Genomic DNA, 18,772 nt, shown 5'->3' on the forward strand with positions numbered 1-18,772 from the left:
GTTCATTATCTGTCTTCCATAGGGATTTTTTGAAGAAGAAGAAGGCAAGGAGTATATTTATAAAGAGCCGAAGCTAACAGGTCTCTCTGAGATTTCCCAAAGGCTGCTCAAGCTCTACGCAGATAAATTCGGAGCAGACAATGTGAAGATCATCCAGGATTCCAACAAGGTACAGGAAAGTCAATATGCATGCAACTGCTTACAATTGACTTGATTCTTTTATGTTTCAACTACGTTTAATGAAGTTTTAATAGTTTGCCTGACTGCAAAGTAAACTACCTAAACTAGTTGGGGTTTTTGTTTTGATTTGTTTGCTTTTTTGTTGGATGAGTGATTGGTTGGTGGTATCATTTTGTCAAAAGCAAAAGTGTTTTTATGTGTTTATTTAAGTACTGTTAGGCAGTTCCTAGAAACAGTTACTAAATTCTTTACTTCTTCCATAGATTATTTGTATTTGAATAGCAATCAAAGCCTTAAAATGATTGGGTTCATTGGTGAAATTGGAGGAAATACAAGTTGAAAGTATTTAGTCAGAGAGATCTTTCTGCACTTTAAAATAATAAGTTTTGAAGCTGGTCTTCTACGATAGCAGCAGACTTACAGATTACATTATATTAACCTGTGAGCATCCTATTAACTGCCTCATGGCTCCAGAAAGCAAATATTTACATCCTCTGATTAGGTTACTCAGAATCTTCTAATCTCCTTTCAGTCATTCAGCAAATCTCTATTAAACATTTACTGCATGTCCTGCACAGGACTGGGAGCTGGGATTACATGGAGTCTCTTCCTTAGGAGCCCTGGTGGTGCAGTGATTAAGAGCTCAGGCTGCTAACCAAGAGGTTGGCAGTTTGAGTCTACCAGCTCCTCCTTGGAAACCTTATGTGGCAGTTCTGCTCTACCCTGTAGGGTCACTGTGAGTCAGAATTGACTCACTGTCAATGGGTTTGGCTTTTTTCTTGGTTTCTCTTCCTTCCAGAGTTCACAGGTCACATGGGGCTAAAAAGAGAAGGAGGTGTATAGAAGGCTAATTAAATAAAGTGTAATGAAGTATCGCCAGAGAGACCTGTTCCAACTAGCACAGGGGAAGCTCAGGGAGGGGCTTTCCTGTACCCCTTGTTCTTGGTTAGGTAACTCTTCACAGAGGAGGTGATATCTGGGAATTGAGGAATGAGAAGGTGTTTGCTGGAAGCAAAGGGCCTTCTGAGAAGAACCAGCATGTGCAAAGGCAGGGATAGATAAAAGGGGAAGGTGTGCTTAGAGAATGGCAGATCTTTAGAACACATGTTGGATGGAATAGCGTGACAGGAGACTGAGATGGAAAAGCTGGTTGGCGCCCAATTGTATAGGGCTCTATTGGGCCAGAAAGAGGGTCTACTGTTTTCCCCCTGTTCTCTTTTACAAAGCTGGTATTTGGAAAGGTCTGGGCATGACAGCTCTGGGTTTGGGTAGAAGTTGTTGAGAATGTGTTCGTCGTTCTTCTTTGCTTGAAATGTGCAAGAACATTTTCCACCAAAGGAGGCAGAGTTAGAACCACTCCAGTGGTGACATTCCTAAGTAGAAAGTATATACAGAGTTCCTGGTGGGATGACAAAAATGCCAACGTGGGTGTCAGTAGAACTGGAGTATCCATTCCACCATTTCACCACTGGTGATCCAGGAGAAATTAGCCAACCATTCTGAACCTCCATTTTTTTCAACCATTAAATGGTTTCAATTGTATCCATCTTAGAATGTATTAATTACTAGCATCACAAATACTTTAATGAGCTTCCTCAAATCTCTGGAATAGGGTAGGTAGTGGATGGGTAGATGGATGGAGAGATAAGAGAATTTGAAAATTCTCCAAGTTATAGTGAAAAAAGGGACTAAAAACCATCTCTTCCAGCCTTGAAGGCAATGCCCTGGATTTTTCTTGGGATCCCCAGCCTATCTTCCTTGCTGTCTCTCATGTCTAACCACGAAAACAGAGTTAGAATATCATTATACAGAATCACTTCCGTAGAATTAGTTGCAAATGAGAAAAGGAATCTGAGAAAATGAAAATAAAAATATTTGCAACCATGTGATGGACTGATCCGATAATACACTGAATAGACAAAGAAACTCCCTCCTCATTACAAGCCCAGAACCCATGGCCTCAGTATAGGTACATGGCTAAATCATAAAGGGACAAAGAGATATATTTGTACTTTCAAGAAGCTTGCATTCTAGACCAAAGTGATTGGATAGTTATTACAGAAGAGAAAACAAAGATTCAATAATAGGCTAACATGGGGTACTTATATTACAGAGTCTCAGCTTCTTGCAGAGCTGGCTCCTATCCTACCTTTGTTCTATCTGCTAGACCACTGGCCAGCCAGTTGCCCTTTCTGAGGTCCCAAACAGCTCTGAAATTATATGGTTGCCCATTTTTCTGTAAAAGGCAAGGGACAGCCTCCTCGGGATGCTAGCTGAGGGAATGCAGAGATTCCTGCCTTTATTTCAAAAGCACCCGGCAGCTTACCACTCTTTCTTTGTCCATAATGTGTTAACACAGGTCAACCCCAAGGATTTGGACCCGAAATATGCCTACATCCAGGTAACCTATGTTACGCCATTCTTCGAGGAAAAGGAAATAGAGGACCGGAAGACGGATTTTGAAATGCATCACAACACCAACCGCTTTGTCTTTGAGACGCCCTTTACGCTGTCAGGCAAGAAGCATGGTGGAGTGGAGGAGCAGTGCAAGCGGAGGACGGTCCTGACAAGTAGGTGCAGCCGCAGAATGGCAGCCATGAGCACTTGCTTCAAGGCAGGCCCCTCTATTAGACTAAATTGGTGGTAATCGAAACATACCGAGAATGTGCTAACTGGCAAATGTATGCCTGGAGGAGCAGATTCTCCCCCTCTTTATTCTGTACTAGGAGTCCTTGGGTGGTGCAAATGGTTAACATGCTCAGCTGCTAATTGAAAGGTTGGAGGTTTGAGTCCACCCAAAGGAGCCTCAAAAGAAAGGCCTGACAGTCTGCTTCCAGAAGATCATGGCCATTGAAAACCCTATGGAGCACAGTTCTACTCTGACACACAAGGGGTCACCGTGAGTCAGAATCAACTGGATGATAACTGGTTTTTATTCTGTATTCAGAGTGAGAACTTTGAGAAGTTAACCAGAAGGGAACTTGTCAGTAGAGTTACTTTACCACCTCTTCCCTTTAGGTCTTACCATTATCAGGGCCATGTGGTCAGTGTCTTGGGAAAGGCACTCAACTGTCCACTCCTCTCTGCTCTGTCCGTGAATCTACCCTCAGTCACTTCAGCATCTCTCATAATTGTGTGCTTTGAGGCAAGACTATCAACCACTCTGGCATTCAGGTCTTCATCTATAAAATGAATGCAGACAGTGATCTCCAACATCCCTTCCAGTCCTAAAGAGATCTATTTGATGAGCTAGTCAGTCATCCTTTTGTTGACTTACCAAACATTCAATGAGTGCCTGTTGGGTGTTGGGCAGATGCTGGCATTTTACATAAATAAAACATGATTCTTGCCCTCAAGGTGTCCACAGGCTGGTAGGAGAAAGAGCCCAATAAATCAAGAATTTCAGGTGAGCACAACATGAGGATGAAATGGGAACAGAACACACAGGAAGAGCTCCTAAGGTACCCAGATGGGGAAGGAGCTGGGTGAAGGGATTCTGGAGAAAATTCTATCTAAGCTGTCTTGAGAGAGGAGGAGTACTGGTTTATACCATAGACATAGGGACAACCATGACATCCAAACTATGAGAAACATCTGCTGTCAGTAAACTTATCCAGAACTTCTGTAATAATAATTTTTTTAAACAAAACTCTTATAAAATATACTAAAACCAAAAACAAACCTGTTGCCATCAAGTAAAATCTGACTCACAATGACCATATAGGACAGATTAGAACTGCCTCATAGCATTTCCAAGGCTGTTATCTTTATGGAGGGAGTCCCGGTGGTTCAGTGGTTAAAGCACTCGGCTGCTAACCCAAAGGTTGGCGGTTCGAACCCACCAGCCTCTCCATGGGAGAAAGATGTGGCAGTTTGCTTCTATAAAGATTTATAGCCTTGGAAACCAAATGGGGCAGTTCTACTCTGTCCTACAGGGTTGCTATGAGTCGGAATCGACCTGATGACAGTGGGTTTGGTTTTTTAGGTAACCTTTATGAAAGCAGACTGCCACATCTGTCTCCCAGGGAACAGCTGGTGGAATCAAACTGCCGACTTTTTGGTTAGCAACCAAGCACTTAACCGTTACACCACCAGAGATCCTTATAATATATACTACCAAAAAACCAAAAACATTTCCGTCAAGTTGATTCCAACCCACAGTGACCCTGCAGGACAGAGCAGAACTGCTGTATAGGATTTCCAAGGCTGTAAATCCTTACAGAAGCAGACTGACACATCTTTCTCCTGGGATTGGCTGGTGGATTTGAACTGCCAGCCTTTCGGTTAGCAGGCGAGCACTTTAACCACTGCCACACCAGGGCTGCTATAATATATGTCGTTGCTTCTAGTTGCCACCTAGTCAGTTCCTACTCATAGCGACCCTGTGTACAACAGAACAAAACACTGCGCAGTCCTGTGCCATCCTCACAGTCATTGCTATGTTTGAGCCCATCGTTGGGGCCACTGTGTCAATCCATCTTGTTGAGGGTCTTCCTCTTTTTCACTGACCCTCTCCCAAACATGATATCCTTCTCTAGGGACTGGTGCCTCCTGATAACATGTCCAAAATACATGAGGCCTAAAGTCTCGCCATCCTCACTTCTAAGGAACATTCTTGCTGTACTTCTTCCAACACCTACGACTTAGTATATATTTAAGCATTCCTTATTGTGGTTTAGTACAGCTGAATTATGTGTTAGTATGAAAGATAGAATCCTTTTAGTCTTAAGAGGCTATAAAGGTCTTAGTCCAGCCCTGACGATGAGTGCATACCAACTAGCTAAGGGGAAACAGCATGTCCAGCTAAAGCAGCTGGGGCAAAGCTAGGAGGAAGTGTGAGAGAGTATGATATATAGGAGAAAAAATAACTCACGAACACAAATAACACACAGGATGGGATGGGCTATGTGCACTGGGAAGTCACCAGATCCTCTGAGAGTTGGGGGAATCCTTGACTCTTTACTAATCCTCAACATTTGAATTCCCTTGTATTGCTTTTGTGCAGCGAGTCACTTTTTCCCCTACGTGAAGAAGAGGATACAAGTCATAAGCCAGTCAAGCACTGAACTGAATCCTATTGAAGTGGCCATTGATGAAATGTCCAAGAAAGTCTCTGAACTCAATCAGCTGTGCACCATGGAAGAGGTGGACATGATCAGACTGCAGCTCAAGCTCCAAGGAAGTGTCAGCGTGAAGGTGAGCCTTGCCCAGAGCTGAGATGCACGTGGCTCATTGAGACTTGGTAGAGAATACCCTTGGAATTTTTTTAAATTTTATTTTAACAAAGGATGTAAGAAACGTTTTTCTGTTTGTGATACCACCAACACCTTTATCTGGGTCTTTAAAAATCTGTTTAGTTATAAATGCGTGTTCATACCAAACACCATTCTACATATACCTTCCTTCAATCTGTTGTTGTTAGTGGCCCTGGAGTAGGCCCCTGACTCATGGCAACCCCATGTGTTGCAGAGTAGAACTGCTCCAAAGAGTTCTCTTGGCTCTAATCTTTTGTGGAAGCACATCACCAGGCCTTTCTTCCACAGACTGGCTGGGTGGGTTTCAACCACCAACCTTTCGGTTAGGAGCCGATAACAAACTGCTTGTACCACCCAGGATCTAAAATAAAATTTCTTTTTCCTCATTCCTCGCACCCCATCTTCTCTGGATAAACTCTGTCCTATATTCTAATGAGTGAATTAATTAATGAATAAACATGTCACACTCATACATATCTGTCATTAAGAGCCTTAGAAAACTGTAAAAACGGCATGGGGGTGGCATCTGACCTCCTGTAACCTTGCAAAGGGGCAGGAGAATCAGTATAAGCAGTCCAAGGCTAGTCCCTATGAGGCGGAAGTCAGACATGCCTCCTCTCTCCTTCCCCCTTGTGAAGTCAGAGGAGGTCAGATGTGATCCCCACACTGTTTTTACCCTGTTTAAAAACAAATCTTGGAAATATTTACTAGTTCATAAAATAGACGTCAGTGTTTGTCTCTCAGGGTCCTGCCAGGAAACAGATGTCGTCTCCCAGGAGGTGAATGAGAATAAACTATTTGCAAAAGTGTGAGCAGCATTTAGAAAAGCCAGCAAGGGTCCGGCAGGGGTTAGCAACACTGCAGAGCTGTTACCACCCCGAGACCTGAAGCTGCAAGAAGAGGAGGGTTAATGGAAGCCACAGGGGGGAGCCAGAGAGCTACCTGATGATAGACAAGTGTGGCCTTTGCTGGCTGGTTGCAAGGAGGAAGCTCTGGGGCTGAATACCCTGACCAGGGCCTGGACTAGGGTGAGGCCCCCAAAAACCAGTAATCAAGATAAATAATAGTTTGATGCATTATTTACAAAAATCTAACATTAACGCAAAAAAGTATATGATAAACGCAATATTAATATTTTAAATGAAGACAGAATCAATCATACTGCCCTGCTAAGCCGTCTTGGCACCTGAGGCAAAAGGGAAAATCGGTAATGCTGATCCCGGTACTGACCTCCCTCTCCTTTTCCCCACCTGTCCCGTGTCTGCCTCCCCCATCGGCTGATCCCAACAAAAAGCCATAAGGCCAGGGAGCCATTCTTGGAGTCCATAAAGGACAGCCTCCCTGAGCACAGATCGGAGTGGAGGAGAGTGCAGACAGTGACCTGGTGGAGCAAAGGAACACATCGGGTACTATTGCCGCATTCTGCAGCGCTGGCAATCCCTGTGGTCACGGGCATCTGAGGACTGCTCAAACAGTCCTAGCTTCCTTCTTTTTTTCCCTTATTTATTCCAAGTCCCAAAGCCAAAGTAAAAGATTTTGTGCAGTGATTTAGACTCCTCCTTTAGTGTGAGTCTGCTTATTGTATGAGCATAAATAGCACCTGGCATTGTGCATTCATTCAGCAAGTCTTAGAAGTGCATCCTTGGACGTGAATTCCACTGAGCCGGACTGCCAAGTGGAATACTGTAAAACAGTGATCCCCAGGGCGGCACATATACCACTACCACTGTCAAATGTCTTTTTTTAATACTTACATGCTTATTTTAATGTATTCATTTAAATAAATTTATTTAAGTAAGTAAAAGTGAGCCTTTTTTCAAAGATATTATGCAAATAACAGCTTAATCAGTATGCAGATATGACAAAAAATGTGAAGTGGGGAAGTGACTGAAGTTTGGGAAGGATGGCAGTGAAGACTATAGCTCAGATATGCCTCTAGTGGAATTGCTGCCTGGTGCAAAGCGTTAATGCTCTCAGCTGCTAACCAAAAGGTTGAAGGTTCAAGCCTACCCAGAGGCACCTTGGAAGAAAGGCCTGGTGATTTACTTCTGAGTTATCAGCCATTGAAAACTTTATGGATCACAGTTCTGCTCTGACACACATGTGGTCGCTATGACTCAGAGTCTACTCAACAGCAACTGATATTTAACCCCTCTAGTACCTTACTGAAGGAGCCCTGGTGTTGCAGTGGTTAAGCACTCTGTTAACCGAAAGGTCGATGGTTCAAACCCAGCAGCCATTCCACAGGACAAAGATGTGGCAGTCTGCTTCCGTAAAGATTATAGTTGTGAAACACTCTAGGACGGTTCTACTCTGTCCTATAGGGTCGCTAGGAGTCAGAATCAACTGGATGGCAATGGGTTTAGTAGCTTACTGACTGGTTGGAGGACAGCAGACAAGACAGGCACACCAAGCAATAGACTACAAGGTAGTGTGAGAGAAGTGGATGCCACGTGATTGGTGCAGACCGTTGCTACTCCTTCTGGCTGTGGAGGCCAGAGAAGGTTCCACAGAGGAGATGGGTTCATCCTCAGCCAATAGTCTTCTCCCCAATAGGTTAACGCTGGACCAATGGCCTATGCACGAGCTTTTCTTGAAGAAACCAATGCAAAGAAATACCCTGACAACCAAGTAAAGCTTTTGAAGGAAATCTTCAGGTAAGCTTTTCTTTGTGGGAATGTTCTTCCTTGAGCTCCTTCAGACAGGGAATCATGAATTCCCCGGGAAGCTGCCCAGCAAACCCTCTTCTTGGGAGCAGGGTATATCGGCAACTCAACTTTGAGTTGCCACTTCTATGGCTGGTTTTTAATTTGCTTATTGCTGTCACAAAAGGCAATTTGCAGATGCGTGTGGGCAGGCCCTTGATGTGAATGAGCGCCTAATCAAGGAGGACCAGCTGGAGTACCAGGAAGAATTGAGGTCCCACTATAAGGACATGCTCAGCGAACTCTCTGCAGTCATGAATGAGCAGGTGAGGCCCTCCTTGGTGTGGCCAGAGCAGTTAGTAAATGGACGGGGTCTATTTCATCCTTAGTGTAAGGACTAGAAAGAGTCTCTTCTCTTGCTGCTGCTGAAATCACTTTACCTTAAGTCAACACCATGTTACTGAATTGTTTTGTCCCCTATTCACAGCACTCCTTGCCTCAAAATAGAGAAGAGAAGGGTTGAGGGGTGGAGACTTTATAAAAAGAGGATAGAACCCAATGCTTTCTGCAGTTTTCAGAGGTGTGTATTCAAACCATATGAGCTTTTGGTTTCTAGAACAGATGAGTCCTCTTAGACACTGAGGAACATTGGGAGGCATTCCCACTAGGGTTTGCTACTACTTCCATCATTACTGTTTGAGGACCTCACAAACCCTCCCCTGCCCCCACCTCTCAGCTTGGATGTGGAATGGACTTCCTTCCACAATGAGTTCCATGTTCTGACACTAGGGATCTCTGCAAACTCAGAAGCAATACCAAGTTGAGGTCCTGGTCGTTGACCATCAAGACTCTCTCTGCCAAAACTGGACCTCATGAAGATGTAAAGAGTTGGGATAAAGCTCAACTCCTCACCCCATAAGCAAGTCAGCCATGATTTCTGGCATGTATCTAGCATTTTCTGTAGGGCTGTGACCAAAATGTGGATATTCAGTTATCACAACAGTTTTGGGCATGCTGAGAATCAAGTGGTCAAAAGTCAAGTGCTGCTCCTTTGACCTACTTTCCAGCATCCATCAACCCTCACACTCTTACCTGGACATCTCATCACCCATGGTCCCTTCTAGGAGTTAGATGTGTTTTATACAGAATATTTGTTGGGAGAACTGGAACCAATCTCCTAACTATGCCTCATGCGTAGTAGTCACTTATTAAATATTAGTTCCCCTTCCTTTCCTTACCGTGGCTAGCACTATTAACACTTCACAAAACATGAAATGTGTTATAAGGATCCTTTATTCTAATTGCATTTCCTCAAATATGTTTCTTTTTTCTTTTTTTTTTTCCCATTTCCTTCTACCCCCATTTTTAAGTCTCTATAGTAGATAGAAAAAGAAAAGGTTTATAGACTTATATCTGAGAGGATTATTCTTCCTGGATAGGATACCGAGAGGAGGTGCTTATGGTTTGGGCTTTTTAATGAGTGATGGGAATGAAATACTCAGGAGAAATGCCTTGATCGCATGGGGGAAATCGTAAAGCTGACAATGAAACAAAAAGAACAAACAGTGGATCTGAATGTAGGGAAAGATGGTGAAGGAACATTCCTCCTCAGCAGTAAATTGCATCTGATATTGAACCTTCGTGCAAAAATGTTTTTCTCTTTTTTTCCTGGCAGCTCTGTCGCGGTCCATGTTTATACAGCTTCTGTTCCTCTGTGTCTAGTATTTCCCTCAGTACTGTAAGCAAAAGTGGTATGTTTTTCTTCCTTTACGTCTACGCTGTCCTTTGTGGCCTTGTGTTTTATCTCTCTCTTCCTAGCTGTTCATCCTTCCCAGAGATTTCCGTAATGGCTAGTGTTCTCTAAATTTTTATTTAATTAGAATAATTTTATTTACATTTCACAGTAGACCAATATGAAAAGAACCTACTGATTAAAATTAAGAGCTTAGCTTTTAATAACAAAGTGCATGTTCCACTGACTTCTGAAACATATTTGAGCTCATTTGTACCCAAAGCAAAGATACACTATACTCCAAAGTGCTAAAACAAAACCACAAAAAGACCAGGTGATTAAGGGTTGAGCAAAATCATTTCTATTCCTGAAAGCCTTTTCTAAGAAACAGAAAATAAAATATATACATATATAAAATACGTTTAAAAAAACATGCTATTGTAGTTGTTAGGTGCCCTTGAGTCAGTTTTGACTTATAGCCATCCCATGCGACAGAGTAGAATTGCCCCATAGGATTTTCTGGGCTGTAATCTTTATGGGAGCAGATCGCCAGGTCTTTCTCCTTTGGAGCCACTGGCTGGGTTTGAGCTGCCAACCTTTTGGTTAGCTGCCAAGCGCTTAACCACTGCTCCACCAGGGCTCCTTTGAAATAAGAAGTAAAATATGTAAATAGGAACAGACTTGCTGTGCTATGGTGCTGAGCAGTTGAGATGCAAAGACATACTGTCTTAGTGTTTCAAAGACTCTTTGGACACACTATTAGCCAAATTATTTATGCAGAGCCTGGTGACATGGATCATAAGGAGAATTTTTTTGGTAATATAGAATGCTTGGATGCTGGGTATACTACAAAGGACAGGAATGACAATTCAGTTTTAGAAGTGGGGTGAACTAAAGATCACAGCACAGCGTGGTAATGTGCAAAGTTAATGGGAAAATCTTCCTAACTAGCAATTGAAAATAGTTATAAAATGTCTTCTGTACAATATATATTTTAGAGGTGCTGGGATGTTTGCTGTTGCTCTTGTTATTGTGTGTGGACGTCATTATGCAAACAGATCTGACAGGAAAATATTTAGGCAGATTAGTAATATTTTCAAAACGAAAAGTAGGCCAAGATACATGTTTTCCTTATATTTCCATATGATTTAAAAAAAATTAGATTTCATTTTATTCAACATTTTGGTAATTCACCATTTCACCTTTTTGGTAGATTTGACAACATCATGTATCAACTTTTAGAAAATGATACAATTACTTAGAATTGCTCAGATGCATTTATAAGGCTCACTTGAACACTGACAATTTTATATCTGAAAGTTAAAGAATATTGTGAAACTACCGCTGTCTTGCCAAAATGGCTCTTATGTGGGCTTGGAAAAACACTTTTTCAGAACTCACTTTTATAAGTGTAATTTTTAAATGTGCACATTCCCCATGGGGAGTAAAGGAGCCCTGATGGCACAGTGGTTAAGAGCTACGGCTGCTAACCAAAAGATGGGCCACTCGAATCCACCAGCTGCTCCTTGGAAACCCTATGGGGCAGTTCTGCTCTATCCTATAGGGTGGCTACGAGTCGGAATCGGCTCGACAGCAACCGTTTTTTTTTTTTTTTTTTTTTTTTTAGTCTAGGTGTTAATTTTGAGTTCAGGAATATGAATACTAACTTCTCTATTTGTTTCGTTCCATTTCATCTTGTCCTGGTTGAAGATTACATACCGGGACGACCCATCAAAGCGCGCAGTGGAGCGAACCTGCCCTCGGGTAATTAGCAAGGCGACCCCAACCCTTCCAGCTGTCTCTGTCTCATCCAGTGCTGAGGTGTTGAGTCCCCAGCATTTGACACACCTCTAAGAGAACTTTTGGAATTTGCAGCTAATCTCGGGGAAGAGAAAGAGATTTAATTTATTTGAAGTTTTTATGGTGTTAATATATATATAGATATATTTTTACCTCGCTAGCTTGAGAATTTTGCCAGCCTCCAGATTTGCACATTCCCTGTGATGTTTTTCTTTGAGTGGCATTGAGCAAGCCAAGCTGAATATTTGCCATGAAATTCCAATCAATGTGTAGCTCAAAAGCAAACGCTAAGTTTGCTGTCAGTTAGTATGTTCAATACCAAGTCCTAGTACGCATATTTTAAAGGTTAAAGTGAATGTTTTTGTAACATTGAAGCATATTTCAAATGTAAATAGAAGATTGTAAAATATGATTTTTACCAAATTTAAAAGAATCTTTTTAGTTAAGACTTAATGACAGAACTAAAATTATATGATTAACATTTCAGATACCATGATATTAAAATATTTGTGTATGTGTACAAAAGTGTTGATAAATACTAATCTTTAAAGTTTGTGGAGTTCCTTTATTTGTAATATATGTCTCTTAAAAACAACAGGATGTGAAAAATTATGGAAGTATTTTGTTGTTAATAGAAATAAAAAGTACAGTTACTTTGCATTTGGTTTTCTCATGAAAGGTGGGTGAGTTGCTGCTAAAAGTGGTTCATTGGACATCTACTGAATGTAATTCCATATCCAATACTTACTATGCTTTATGGAGAAGTCAGGCAAAGGACTCAGAAATCAGCTGGGAGTTTCTCCAAAGATCAACTAGACGGGCCAGTAGTTTCCAAATCTAGGAGAATATTAGAATGATTTGGGAAGATATGATACATTCAGATCTTGAGAGTTTTGGTAGTTATTAGGGCTGTTCACAGATCCAGTTCTACACTTTATAAACTCTGCTGGGGTTGTACTTTCCTGTCTCTTTTGAAGTTAGGCATGACTATGGTACGATTCCCGGCCAATACACCTGATGCGCATCCACCTCCTCTCTCAGTGGAGGGTCGCACGTTATTCTGATGCTAAACAGGTTTCAGCAGAGCTTCCATACTAAGACAGACTAGGAGGAAAGGCCTTGCAATCTACTTCCAAAATCAGCCAGTGAAAACCCTGTGGATCCCAATGGTCCGATCCTTCACTGATCATGGGGATGGCACAGGACCAGACAACGTTTTGTTCTGTTGTAAATGGCGTCTCCATGAGGTAGAGGCCTACTCAACCGCAGCTAACAACAAATAAACATGACTTCCTTAAGCCAGTGAAAGGTGCACATAAGTGACGTGTCACTTTCAGGCAATGGCTTTAAAATCAGTAAGTGGTTAAAATATCTTCCCTTAATGCAGTTATCTTGGAAGCACATGGAGATGCAGCCTCTGTCCCTCTGAGTTCCTGAGTGACCGCCATGAACAAAGATACCACCACCACCACCATCACCAAACCTTGTTCAGCGTATAGCCTGAGTGAAAAATAAGTTTAAGTCCCTGAGATTCAGGGATTGTTACCGAAGGGTTATTAGCTTATCCTGGCAGATCTGTATTTTATCAAAGCTGGGACTGCTACTCAGCCAGGTCGGGGACCACTGACAGATTCCACCCTTTGACCCACTCCCTCCCCCAGCCATCAAAAGCAGCAGTGCATCCAAACTGACTTGCTCCAGGCCCAAAAGGCAAGCAAGAGAATAACCATCTTACATCCACCCTCAGCAGCCATTCCAGAGTCTCTACCTTCAAAGAAGGAAACATTTAGTTGAGTTTTTATCTTTCTAGTTTGAAAATCCACTGGCCAGTATTATCACATCATAGTGAAGAGGGAGGATAGGGCTTGAAACACATACTTAAAAGTTGTGTGCACAGAAGTGATAAGAGAATATTTTGGATGAGAACTCTGATCCCTCAAGACTCATTTAACAGTTTTTAGTTTTGCCCTCAAAAAGAGCCACTGCTTTATTTTAATATGTAAATAGAATGCCCTTTGATCAGCTGAATGTTGGCCCAAGATATCAGTCCCACCTTCATTCCTAGCTCCATCCTGCCTTGGCCTCGACTTCTATTGGTTCCTGGATCTTTGGGTCAGCATCTTGGCTCATCTCTCCTCATTTCTTCATTTGGATTTGTTACGCTGGTGCCAAGGTTAAGCACTCGGCTGCCAACTGGAAGGTGAGGAGTTTAATCCCACCCAGCAGCTCCATGGGAGAAAGACCTGGAGATCTGTTCCCCTAAAGATTGAAAAACCTGTTGCTGTTGAGTTGATTCCAACTCGTAGCGACCCTATAGGACAGAGTAGAACTGCCCCATAGGGTTTCCAGTGAGCAGCTGGTGGATTCTAACTGCCGACCTTACGCTTAGCAGCTGAATGACTAACCGAAAACCCTGTGGGGCAGTTCTGCTCAGTCACACGGGGTGGCTTTGAGTTGAAAATCAACTCTAAGGCACCTAACAACAGCAGATATCATTAAGATCCTTAGGTGGTGCAAACAATTTTCGCTCAACTACTAACCTGTAAGGTTCTCTGATGACTCAGAGGTTAAGTGCTTGGCTGCTAACCAATAAGTTGTCTATTTGAACCCACCAGCCACTCCACAGGAGAAAGATATGGCAACCTTTCGACTAGTAGTCGAGTGCTTAATCATTTGTACCACCCAGGGACTAACCTTCTGCTAATTAACTAAAACCAAAAACCAAACCCACTGCAGTCAAGTCGATTCCAACTCACAGCATCCCCATAGGGTTTCCAAGGCTGTAAATCTTTACAGAAGCAGACTGCAACATCTTTCTCCCACAGAGCGGCTGGTGGGTTCGAACTGCCAACCTTTCAGTTAGCAGCCTAGGGCTTTTACCACTGCACCACCAGGGCCAATTAAATACTTCTAAAAATTGCTTTGCAGAAAACAACATCTTATAAAAGAGTAAACTGATTTTGAATTGCCAAGATTAGTATTTATATTGCCTTTTTCTAAACAATGTACAGTATTTTACTTGAATTAATGGCTTCCCGAATAAACTTAGTGATAAATAGAGAGGGAGTGAATGTAGGGAGAGAATGGGCAGGGGAGGGTGAGTTAATGGAGAGATCAAAAGAAACTCCACAGTGAGCACATAGGGTTAATCTTAGAACAATAAGGAGTGAGAGATAGAGCAAAACTAGGTACGGGGTTTGCTAACGTCATTTGGAGAAGCTAGTGGTGATTAAGACTGAGTAATTGAGCAAAGCTCTACGCAGTGATTAAGAGCTTGGCTGCTAACCAAAAGATTGGCAGTTCCAATACACTAGCCCCTTGCTGAAAACTCTATGGGGCAGTTCTACTCTGTCCTATAGAGTCGCTATGACTCGGAATCGACTCAACGGCAAAGGGTTTGGTTTGGTTTTACAAATAATTAAATATCACTTTAAATACTTTAAATAGGACCAGGCAGTGTTTCGTTCTATTGTACATAAGGGCTTCATGAGCTGGAACCAACGGGATGGCAACTAGCAACAACAAGAAGTCTCAAGGATTCTCCAGGGGAATCTGCTAATTAACTTCTTATATCATTTTATATAATATTAATTCCTTAACTATAGTATCATTGTTTCTTCAGTGAATTCCTAGTCATAAAGGATATTTATTTTTGAAGCTGATGACCCCTCTTGTATTTCTTCAAAAGCAATGCAACTATATCTACTAAATGCAGTTTGAGTGGGTTGTTTTCGGTTTTTGTTTTATTTGTGTGTGTGTGTGTATTTTTTTTTTTTAATTTTAAATGAGACAACGAGATTTACAGGATATTTTACTTAATGTGATTTTTCCCCTTTAAATAATCTTTTCTGTAAATAAGGAGTAATAGCAAAGCCCTATAAATCAATTTAAACCAATTTGACAAAAAAATAAAGGAGAAATTTTTAACAAAAGCCTAGTAAACTGGAAATCTACCCAGAAAGGCTCTGGATGGTTCTATGGAGACATTTCTAAGCAATAACCCAAGCCCAGGAGAGAAGTTTCCTCTACCTTAGCTCGAAGACACTCTCTTGGATTCCTGAAGTCAAATAAGCCCATCATATTCTATTGAGTGGTTTCAAATTTGTGGCCTTTTTTATCTTCTGAACACTCTAGTGGAAAAAACATTCACTCCCTTGGCTTTTCCTGAGCTAGAGGATTTGGGAAGTGTATGGCCCCTTAGCTTTGCCTTGATCATTTAGAAAGTCTGAAAATCGGAGTCCTTCCATGAAAGAAAATGTTTCCAATATAATTTTAAGCCCAAGTGTTGCAGATGATGATGCAAAACAATCTATAATCTCTCCTTCAAGTGACCTGTGTTCAAATCATATGGATGTTTACAGGTACTACTGGGAAAAGTTGAGAATTAACAATAAAAACCCTTTCTAAACCAATATGTACTACCTTCTATGGTACAGCTTGAATGTGTAACTGTATTAAGAGTTTCCCCTTCTTTTCTCCATCTTTCCTATGTTACTGTTACTCTTCCTTGGAATGAATCATAGTGTCTTAGTTAACTAGTGCTGCTAAAACAGAAATAACGCAAGTGGGTGGCTTTTAAAAACATTTATTTTGTCACGGTTGAGAAGGACAAAAGTCTGAATTCAAGGTGTCGGCTCTAGGGGAAGGCTCTCGGTCAGCTGTGGAGGACGGTCCTTCCTTATCTCTGAACTTCTGTGCATTCTTCATGTGGCTTGGCATCTCGCTTCCCCCTCTCTACTTTCGTCTTTAATCTCTTTTATATCTCAAAACAGATTGGCTCAAGACAAATGCTAGACTAATCCTGTCTGATTAACATAACAAAGACAACCCATTCCCAAAACGGATTATAACTACAGGCATGAAGGCTAGGATTTACAACACATATTTTGAGGGAACACAATTCAATCCATAACAGATGGGTACCACACCCCAGAAATGAGAATTTCCTAACATCATCCACATGGCAAGGATCACACATGAATGAGTCCATTCTAGCAAGAAAGCCAACACTTCCCTGACTCCTGGGCAGGTCTACAGCACTGGGAAATCAGAAGTTTCCCATTGCAAAATGCCCCATACTATGAGGCATCTGTTTGTTTCTGGAGGAGATCCATGCTTCTTAAAATAGTTTCTGTGTGGCTTTGTTCATATGTACATCATTAAAAGTTGGATTTTCAAGCTAAGTTGTAAATAAGACTATGCTTTGGATTTGAATAATAGGCTTCAGTATTCCTTTTGGTTACTGTCTTAGTTACCTAGTGCTACCTTAACATAAATATCGCAAGTGGGCGGTTTTACAGAGCAGAAATTTATTTTCTCACAGTTCAGGATGCTAGGAATCGAATTCAAGACATGGTTCCAGGAGGGAGGTCCTGCCTTGTCTATTTTAGCTTTAATAGCTGCCAGCAACCCTTGGCATTCCTGCACTTGTAGAAACATTTCTTCTGTTGTGTCTTCTTCCTCTCCCTGTGTGTGTCTCGGTGTCTGATCTGTCATTTTATAACTCAGAAGTGATTAGGTTTAGGATCCACCCCTCACTTAATGTACCCTCATTAACATAACAAAATAAAAACCCCTGTTTCCAAATGGTCATATTTACAGTTACAGGGCTTAGGATTTCAACACATATGTTGAGGGGGACACAATTCAATCCCTAACTGCCACTATCACTTTTTACACTCTCATCAAATGTGCTGCTTGTCTAATCCTTCAAAAAACAACAACAGGGAAAATGACTTTGGCAAAAATGCAGAGTCCCTGGAGGATTGTGAAGCTGTATGCTCTACAACCCAATTTTAGTACCCTCTTCTGGAGGCCACAGAATTAGCTCATGGCTGGGATTATAGATAATTGCCTACTCTTTCACCTCAAAAATGTCCTGAGTGAAGTGCTCATCTTGGGTGAAAACCATGCTTCAACTGTTAATCAGTTTCATCTCTTTAATGGAATAAGCAACTACTTGGGTTTCCTGTTTACCATTTCAGTTGATATGCTCTTTGAAGTCCAAATGTTAGAATATTCTTTTTTAAAAATTATCAAGCAACATTTTCGTTGTCAAAATTCCCCATAACACTTTCTTTACCGTGAAATTGCTATGTTGTTGTTAGGTGCCGTCCAGTCTGTTCAGACTCATAGCCACCCTATGCACCACAGAACAAAACACTGCCTGGTAATGTGCCATGCTCATAATCGTTATGCTTGAGCCCATTATTGCAGCCACTGTGTCAATACATCTCGTTGAGGGTCTTTCTTATTTTTGCTGACCCTATACTTTACCAAGCACGAGGTCCTCCTCCGGGGACTGATCCCTCCTGACAACATGTCTAAAGCGTGTAAGACATAGTCCCCCCGATCCTTGCTTCTAATGAGCATTCTAGTTGTACTTTTTCCAAGATAGATTTGTTCTTTTGCCAGTCCATGGTATATTCAATATTCTTCTCCAACACCACAATTCAAAGGCATCAGTTCGCCTTCAGTCTCCCTTATTCATTGTCCTTATTCATTCCCTGATCATATGAGGTGACTGAAAACACCATGGCTTGGGTCAAGTGCACCTTAGTCTTCAAGGTGACATCTTTGCTTTTCAACACTTTAGAGGTGTTTTGCAGCAGATTTGCCCAATGCAGTGTGTTTTTTTGATTTCTTGACTGCTGCTTCCATGGGTGTTGATTGTGGATCCAAGTAAAATGAAATCCTTGACAACTTCAATCTTTTTTTTGTTTTATGTGGATGTCTAATCTTTGGCTGAAGGGTGAATGTCGGGAGTGACTTCATTACTGAGCTAAAAGGGTTCTGAGGGCCATACTCTTGGGGTTTCTCCAGTCTCTGTCAGGCTAGTAAGTCTAGTCTTTTTGTGAGTAGAATTTTGTTCTACATTTTTCTCCAGCTCTGTCCAGGACTCTCTGTTGTGATCCCTGTCAGAGCAGTCATTGGTGGTAACTGGGCACCATCTAGTTGTACTGGGCTCAGTCGGTGGAGGCCATGGTAGTTGTGGTCCGTTAGACCTTTGGACTAATCTTTCCTTTGAATCTTGTTTTCTTCATTCTTCCTTGTTCCTGAAGGGGTAAGACCAGTGGAATATCTTAGATGGCTGCTCACAGGCTTTTAAGACCCCAGACACTACTCACCAAGGTAGAATGTAGAACATTTTCTTTATAAAC

General features: G+C 41.7%; 1 protein-coding gene across 7 annotated transcripts in view; it reads left to right on the forward strand.

Annotated features, from left to right (window-relative positions):
* The window catches only part of DOCK10 (dedicator of cytokinesis 10), a 301,945-nt gene that overhangs the window by 281,231 nt on the left and 1,942 nt on the right, over positions 1-18,772 (forward strand). For 6 of the 7 annotated variants that reach the window (XM_023740106.1, XM_023740109.1, XM_004385836.3 and 3 more), the window contains 6 exons: positions 23-169; positions 2,540-2,750; positions 5,186-5,376; positions 7,992-8,092; positions 8,268-8,406; positions 11,523-12,272. In XM_023740106.1, the coding sequence (XP_023595874.1) occupies positions 23-169; positions 2,540-2,750; positions 5,186-5,376; positions 7,992-8,092; positions 8,268-8,406; positions 11,523-11,666 (933 nt within the window). In that variant the 3' untranslated portion in view covers positions 11,667-12,272. Of the gene's footprint in view, positions 1-22; positions 170-2,539; positions 2,751-5,185; positions 5,377-7,991; positions 8,093-8,267; positions 8,407-11,522; positions 12,273-18,772 lie in introns of those variants that run through there. The other variant, XM_023740108.1, reaches the window with a different exon arrangement.

Source organism: Trichechus manatus, unplaced genomic scaffold (assembly GCF_000243295.1).
Source record: "Trichechus manatus latirostris isolate Lorelei unplaced genomic scaffold, TriManLat1.0 scaffold00147, whole genome shotgun sequence".
Lineage (NCBI taxonomy): Eukaryota > Metazoa > Chordata > Mammalia > Sirenia > Trichechidae > Trichechus > Trichechus manatus.